General features: G+C 39.7%; 1 protein-coding gene across 2 annotated transcripts in view; it reads left to right on the top strand.

Moving 5' to 3' along the window:
- Window positions 1-57: 57 nt before the first annotated feature.
- Window positions 58-7902, top strand: part of DZANK1 (double zinc ribbon and ankyrin repeat domains 1) — a 65343-nt gene continuing 57498 nt past the window's right edge. Inside the window, exons 1-4 of one of the 2 annotated variants that reach the window (XM_025876893.2) lie at window positions 313-353; window positions 1243-1702; window positions 2200-2359; window positions 6476-6629. In XM_025876893.2, coding sequence (XP_025732678.1) covers window positions 2251-2359; window positions 6476-6629 — 263 coding nt within the window. In that variant the 5' untranslated portion in view covers window positions 313-353; window positions 1243-1702; window positions 2200-2250. Of the gene's footprint in view, window positions 182-312; window positions 354-1242; window positions 1703-2199; window positions 2360-6475; window positions 6630-7902 lie in introns of those variants that run through there. The other variant, XM_073878435.1, reaches the window with a different exon arrangement.

Below are 7902 nucleotides of genomic sequence, written 5' to 3'. Positions count from 1 at the left end.
TGCCGTGAAGCCTTAGGAAAGGCGCTCGAGGCCGGTACCAGTCTCCGGGCCTAGCGGCAGGGGCGGAGCTGGTTGCTAGGAAGGCAGTTTCCGCCAATCACCTGCTCGACTCTCGTGGGCGGGGCCCGACTCGCAGCGTCTGTGGAAACCCAAGAGGCGGCCGAGGAGAGGGCACGAGGAGGTGAGAGGTGGGCTTCCTGACTGGGGACCGTGGCGGTACCTCGGGGCCCCAGTACAGGTCCCGGTGGCCGGAGGAGGCGGGATGGAAGAGGAGAAGGGCCTCCCTCGCTCCAGCCGAAAGGAAGCGGGCGTCTCTATTTGCCCCTGATGGACAGGGACAGGGACCTGATGAGGTTCCGGATCCGGGCGGCGAGGGGGCGGTATTGATGGAGTTAAGGGGTTACGGGTGCTATTGATCCCAGACTGTCATTTAGACCTAGCATGTCGGTCTACTTCTTGATCCTCTTTGCTTGGGGCCCACTGGCCGCCCCAGCCTCCCAAGGGTAGCTCCAAATTGCGGCGCATATTACTCTCCTATTTTTTGTTTTTTGGACTAATTTTTCAACTGTTTTAATTTTAACTGCCTCTTACTTAAGTGGAAAAATGAGTAACAGCACCTCTTTCTTCCCTCCCTCTCCCTTCCCCGAGTCCAGCCATCCTTCTGTACAGGCTATTACGCTAAAATCAGAATCTGCAATTTAAATTCTTGGCCTCTGACCTGGAGCTATCCAACCAGGCATTAAATTCACTTCTTAAACTTAGTTATCCAACTTTAGGGAATGTAGTCTGTGGCAAAATTCAAACCAGAAGTTGGTCAGAGTAGCATTATTTAGAATTGCACCAACCAAAACTAAAAAGAAACTAGTAATAGCCTAAATGCCCAACCACAAATTAATAAATAAGATTATATAAGTATGTGGAAAATTGTAAATAAACAAGTGAGGGTGCAAGAAGTACACTATAAAAACTGAATGAACATATAGATTATAACTGAGTGAAACTTATGTATCCGTAATCGTTAAAATTTGAAAAGGCTGCATAGAGATGTAAATCGTTGTTGAATTAAGGTGAGGGTTCCTTCCCCCCCTTTATCCTTTATGGATTAAGAATTATACTCCATCCTACCAAAAAAGATCAGTAAGGCCTCCATACTTATACTTAATTATTTATAAATGCAGGAGAGAGAGTGGGAGACTTTTTGCTTGTTGCTCACTGTTTAAATCAGTGCCAACTTTCTTTCAGCTGAGGCATGGTACTCTTTGCAGCTTTCAAATGCAAGAACGACTTGGCGACAACAGCAGGGCCTTGAACCTGGAGCTTTCCCAAGGGAGCTGGCTCTAAATTAACATTTCATGCCACATACAGAGTTACTTCTGTTCCTCTTGGGTGATGACTTGCCCTGAAGCCAAGAGAGGTGGCATGTTAACAAGAGGCAGGAAAAGATGATAATGATTTAGGGGAAGCTCAGATCAGATCAGGACTGATGGTCTCTGTTCTGATGTACACTAGTCTCCCCTTATCTGCAGTTTTGCTTTCCATAGTTTCTCTCACCTGTAGTCAACTGGGGCCTAGAAGCAGATGATCCTCTTTCTGATGTCAGAAGGTCAGTGGTAGCCTAATGCCACATCACAGTAACTAGATCATTCGCCTCACTTCATCCCATCATGTAGGCATTTGATCATCTCCCTTCATCACAAGAAGGGTGAGTACAGTACAATAAGATATTTTGAGAGAGACCACATTTGCATAACTTTTATTATAGTATGCCATTGTAATTGTTCTATTTATTATTGTTGTTGTTAATCTTTTACAGGGCCTAATTTATAAATTAAACTTTATCATAGGTATATATGTATAGGAAAAAACAGTACATATAGGGTTTGGCACTATCTATAGTTTCAGGCATCCACTGGGGGTCTTGAACATTTCCCCCATGGATAAGGTGGGGGGACTATTGTATTCATCTAATTTGTTCATTTAAAATAATGTCATTTCCCCATCCCATTTGTTCATGCTCTTTTCCCAGATGTGAGGTAAGTATTTAGATAATCAAAGTCCCACACAAGATCTCAACAGCAAAAATGCAGCTGAAATAATAATTATTTGAATTAAAAATGTTTTTGGTGGCATTCTCTTAGTTTTTACTAGGTTTGCTGTATTTAAACAAAGTGCTTCTCTTCAACTTTTGTGTTCAAAAAGGTGCCCATTGGAATTTATTTTCATCCACTTTTTTTAATGTAAGGAGGGAAAATGACTGCAGGCTCAGTGTGTGTTCCTCAGATCATACCATTGCGAGTGCCTCCCCCCGGAAAAGCCAACCATGAAATTGATAACAATACACTTTTGGAAATGAAATCTGGTAAGAATCAAATGTACTTGAAAGCATGTAAAATAACATTGCCATACTCTTAATGTTCATCGGGTTGTTGATTTATCACTTCGCATGTTTTCTATAATTAGGACCTTGGGAATTTTGTAAAAGTTCCAAAATTTGAAACTGTTGTACTTGGTGGTTTATAGAGTGGTGTATATTTGAATTAAAGCGGTTGGCTCTGACCAACTTTTCATTTGTAACAGTAGACAGTTGCAGCAATGCCTTGACTCACATTAGCCAAGGTAAGATGTCCCGGTTCTTCCCTGCGCTATCCCAGGATTCTTGTTATTTTGGTGGGAGAGTAATTTGACCTACTAACACAGGCTTTCCAGTCAGACATGCTGGAGATTAAATCCTGCTTTCAACAACTTCTCGTGATACATTACTTAGCCTTTCTGAGTCTCAGTTTTTTCACTGTCAGTGAGAATAATGTCTGCCATTTAGAGCCACTGTGAGAATTAAATGAGTTGACATGTTATGTGAAGTACACAGCATCTGGCACATAGTAATGCCAAAATAAATCTTAACTATTATTAAAGAAAGAAAGCAGTGAATACATTTCCGGGTAATGACAGGAATTTATATATATATATATACACACATATATACACGTGTATATATATATAATTAACATAAAGAGAAGAGAAAGCTTTTTTTTTTCCTTAATCTCTGTGCCCAGTGTGGGGCTAAACTCATGACCCTGAGATCAAGAGTCGCGTGCTCTACTGACTGAGCCAGTTAGGTGCCCCAGGAAAGTTTTATAGATAAAACATTCTAACAAATACTTGTTTAAAAAGACTTTGAGGGGCACCTAGGTGGCTCAGTCGTTAAACATCTGCCTTCAGCTCAGGTCATGATCTCAGGATCCTGGGATCAAGTCCCGCATCGGGCTCTCTGCTCTGCGGGAAGCCTGCTTCTCCCTCTCCCACTCCCCCTGCTTGTGTTCCCGCTCTCACTGTGTCTCTCTCTGTCAAATAAATAAATAAAATCTTTAAAAAAATTTTTAAAAACTTTGAAATTCCAATTATATATATATATATATTTTAAAGATTTTATTTATTTATTTGACAGAGCAAGAGAGCACAAGCAGGGAGAGCAGCAGAGGGAGAGGGAGAAGCAGGCTCCCCACTAAGCAGGGAGCCCGATGTGGGACTTGATCCCACGACCCTGGGATCACGACCTGAGCCGAAGGCAGACACTTAACCACTGAGCCACCCAGGCACCCCCCAATTATATATTTTGATAGTTAATGTGTAAAATCATCTATTTATCTATATTTCTGGTGACCCCTGTGCTTCCTAGACAAATTCCAGCTAAGAATATTGTGTAATATACTGTATCTCCCTTTATCTTAAAAGCTAGTGTTATTTTTTAAAAATTCTCAAACCAGAATACAAATTTTAATGAATATGCCCAAAACTTTTGGGAGAAGGTGGATTATTATTGACAAATGATGATATGCAAGAGTATCCAAATTCCCTAATATTTAAAATGTTTAATAAACAGGGGCGCCTGGGTGACTCAGTCGGTTAAGTGGCTGCCTTCGGCTCAGGTCATGATCCCAGGGTCCTGCGATCGAGTCTCGCATTGGGCTCCCTGCTTGGCGGGGAGCCTGCTTCTCCCTCTCCCTCTGCCTGCCTCTCTGCCTACTTGTGCTCTCTATCTCTCTGTCAAATAAATAAATAAAGTCTTTAAAAAAAATAAAATAAAAAATAAAATGTTTAATAAATAAAGAGGTTCCGGGCACCTGGGTGGCTCAGTTGGTGTCTGGGATTGAGCCCAGGGTGGGGCTCCACGCTCAGCGGGGAGTCTGCTTCTCCTCGCCCTCTGCCCCTACCTCCACTTGTGTGCACTTGCACTCTCAAATAAATAAATAAAATCTTTTAGATAAATAAATAAATAAATAGGTTCTAAATTCAGTACCAAAAATAATAGTAACCCAATAGAAATGTGGGCAAAAGATGTGAAAGGACATTTTATAGGAAAGGAAATATAAATGTATTTTAAACATAGGGGAATATACATCTACCCATCCCTTTACCTACTAGCTGAGCAGACCTTATCCCCTGCTTTATTTACTCCATGACATTTAATTACCACTTGATATCATGTATATACCTGTTTGTTTGTTTTGTTTACTGTTTGTGGGTCCTTCCTAAAATAGAGGCTCCCTGAGAATCGAGTCTTTGGTCACTGGTGTATTCCCCAGGGCCTAGAACAGTGTCTGGCACAGAATAGGTACTTGATAAATATTTGTTGAATGAGTGAATGAATCTTACTCAAAAATGTAAGCAATGTGAGCTAAAACTCTGAGTTTTTTTTTTTTTTTACACGTAGCAGATGGCAAAAATAAAAGAAAAATTAATACCACACTATAGGGGTGAGTGTGGGGGAACAGGCACTTTCATGCATTGCTGGTAACAATGTAAATTGTTTCAGTGTCTGTGAAGGGAAGTTTGACCATATTGTTAAAATATCTTTTGTCTGAGCAGTACTGGTTCTACACATTTTACAGATATTAAAAGAACTTCTTGCAAAGATATTCATTGCAGTACTTATGATGGCAAAAGAAAAGAAAAGAAAGGAAAAGAAAAAGAGCCTAAATATTCACCTGTAGGGAATTGGTTAAATATTGGTTCATTTGTATAAGGACAGCACCCAATACAGACGTAACAAAGAGTGAGGACACCCTGTATACCAGTATAGAAAACTGTCCAAGATAATATTGTTCAGTGAAAAAAGAGGTGTGTGGAACAGGATATGTTATGTCACCATTTGTATTAAAAAAGAGGGGAAAATAAGAATATATACATGCTTATATGGATGTTAAATATTTTTGGACGGATACTCAAGACACCATTGATTGCCTTTGGCCATCTGATGGGTGTCAGGGGTGGGAGAGGGTTTTAATTGTATATCCTTTTCTGACTTTTTTAAAAAATTGAGATATAATTATTGTATAACTTTATGTTAGTTTCATGTATACAATGTAATGATTTGATATTTATATATACTGCAAAGTCACCCCCACAATTAATGTAGTTACCATCTATCACCAACAGTTTTTTTTCTTGTGATAAGAACTTTTAAGATCTCCTCTCTAAGCAAACTTTTTTGACCTTTTTTTTTTTAAAAGATTTTATTTATTTATTTGACAGAGAGAGAGAGAACACAAGCAGGGGGAGTGGGAGAGGGAGAAGCAGGCTTCCCGCAGAGCAGGGAGCCCAATGTGGGGCTCGATCCCAGGACCCTGGGATCATGACCTGAGCCAAAGGCAGACACTTAACGACAGAGCCACCCAGGTGCCCCTTAAAAGCATTTCTTTTTAAAAAGCATTTTTTTAAGTAGGCTGAACTCACGACCCTGAGATCAAGACCTAAGCCAAGATCAAAAGTTGGAGACTTAACCGACTGAGACACCCAAGCGCCCCAGTAATAGCATTTCTGAAACAATGCTCAAAAAATAACAAATTAGGGATGCCTGAGTGGCTCAGTTGGTTAAGCATCTGCCTTCGGCTCAGGTCATGATCCCAGGATCTTGGGATCAAGTTCCGCATCAGGCTCCCTGCTCAGTGGGGAGTCTGCTTCTCCCTCTCCCTCTGCTTCTCCCCCTGCTTGTGTGTGCGCGCTCTCTCTCTCTGACAAATAAATAAATAAATAAAATCTTTTAAAAAAATAAATAAAAATTTAGCTTCTGCTTTCTAAATGAGTGTTGTATTCTTAAAACTGAGCCCTGCTCTATTTGCCTCGGTGCGTTATTGGAGCTGCACAATAGCATAGTGGTTCAAGAGCATGGGCTCTGGATCCATAGCCAAAGTGAAACCACAACTCTGCTGTTATCAAGCAACCTCCTTAACCCCTCTGGGACTCAGTTTCCTCATCTATAAAGTGGGTATAAAATGGGACCTGTCACATAGGGTTGTACACATGCGTTGAGCTAATTCATACAAGGCACAGTGCCTGGCACAGAGAAAGAACTCACTTATTGCTAGTTATTGTTATTCATTCCTATGATGTATAAAAAATCTCATTAATTAACTGACCCACAGAGACTGTGCTACTTTAGTGTTAATTACACTTACCCTGTTTTGGTTTTTTTCAGACACCCCGGATGTCAACATATATTATACGCTGGATGGCAGCAAACCTGAATTTCTAAAGAGAATTGGTTATGGTGAAAATAATACATTTAAGTATACGAAGCCTATTACTCTGCCTGATGGAAAAATACAAGTTAAAGCTGTTGCAGTCTCTAAGTAAGTTAAGAGCATGGTAATGAAAATAATTGGTAATATAATGACATTACGTTTTAATTTTATTTATTTCTTCCTGTGAGAACAAGTGCTGTATTAGAAGGGCACTAAAGGCAAAGTTATTTTAATTTCAACCTATCTGTAACTTTTGGGTTTTGTCTTTTTCCAGGGTATACTGTAAAGTGCACAAATCACCAGAGTGCAGCTTGATGAGGTGTAATATATATTAAGACTTTTTCTTTTCACTTCCACATTGGGATTTGGGGAAGGAAGAGCCTTTTTAGGGTTTGGGACCTTTGAAGTGATTCATCTGGCTGTGAAGAAAATACTGGTTTTAGTGGATGGTCCTTTTATTCCATAGGACATGACCTACAACCACCACCATCATTCTCTATTGTATTTTGTATTGACTTAAATGGTCTTCATGGCTACTGTCAATTTAGTTTGTTGGACATTAGCTCCTTTATTCGTTTCTTTGTCCTTTCTTTTCTTCTCAATGACTTTTTCCAATTTTCAGAGACTCTTTTTTTCAAAATTATTATTTTTTTATTATGTTCAGTTAGCCACCATATAGTTTTCAAATATAGAAACACCACTTAATTTGGAAACCGTGTGTTGTAGAGAAAAAAACCCAAGTGCTTTGCACGTCTGTGTGTCCGTGATAGGGGAATTATTCTGCACAGCAAGACAGGTTTAGCCACATTTTTGGAACACCTTAAAGCCCCAAACCAATAACAGGCTTTGAGCAGGTACTTAAAAAAAAAAAAAAAAAAAAAAAAGTCTTCCGGACTCCCCCTGGTGGCTGAACTACTGCATGGCTTTTGAGGAGAACTACAAACTACACAGATGACAGCTTTGGCATTTGAAAGTTTTAAAAAAGAAGAAAATAAAAATGAAACAAACAAAAATCCTCATACACATTATTATTTCTTATTAAAGATTGGAAAAAATTGGCTTTTTTCACTTGCCAAACCACTTCTGTCAAAACAAGTCATCTCAATTATTAGAAATTAACAAGCAAAATACTTTAGTGCCTAAGGCTGTAAGGCAGGCCCTTTTATAACTTGCAGGTAGTAGTAAGATGAAGTAATAATTACTAACTATGTAATTCAGAGGAGTTAATACAGCTTTCAAAAGAGTCTAAAATAAGGTCCTTCTTTATGCCTCTCACCATCTTGCTCTGTGCCCACTTAGTGTCTGTTCTGAAAGCACTGTTAGTAGTTCAGGTATGCTCAGCTCAGGGAAAGTACTTATACAAAAATGTTTTGGGGTCTTC

The sequence above is a fragment of the Callorhinus ursinus genome, unplaced genomic scaffold (genome assembly GCF_003265705.2).
Source record: "Callorhinus ursinus isolate GAN/ISIS: 27379988/994484 unplaced genomic scaffold, GSC_fseal_2.0 scaffold29, whole genome shotgun sequence".
Lineage (NCBI taxonomy): Eukaryota > Metazoa > Chordata > Mammalia > Carnivora > Otariidae > Callorhinus > Callorhinus ursinus.
Note: the sequence above shows the minus strand (reverse complement) of the source record. Positions and strands in the feature narration are given on the sequence as shown.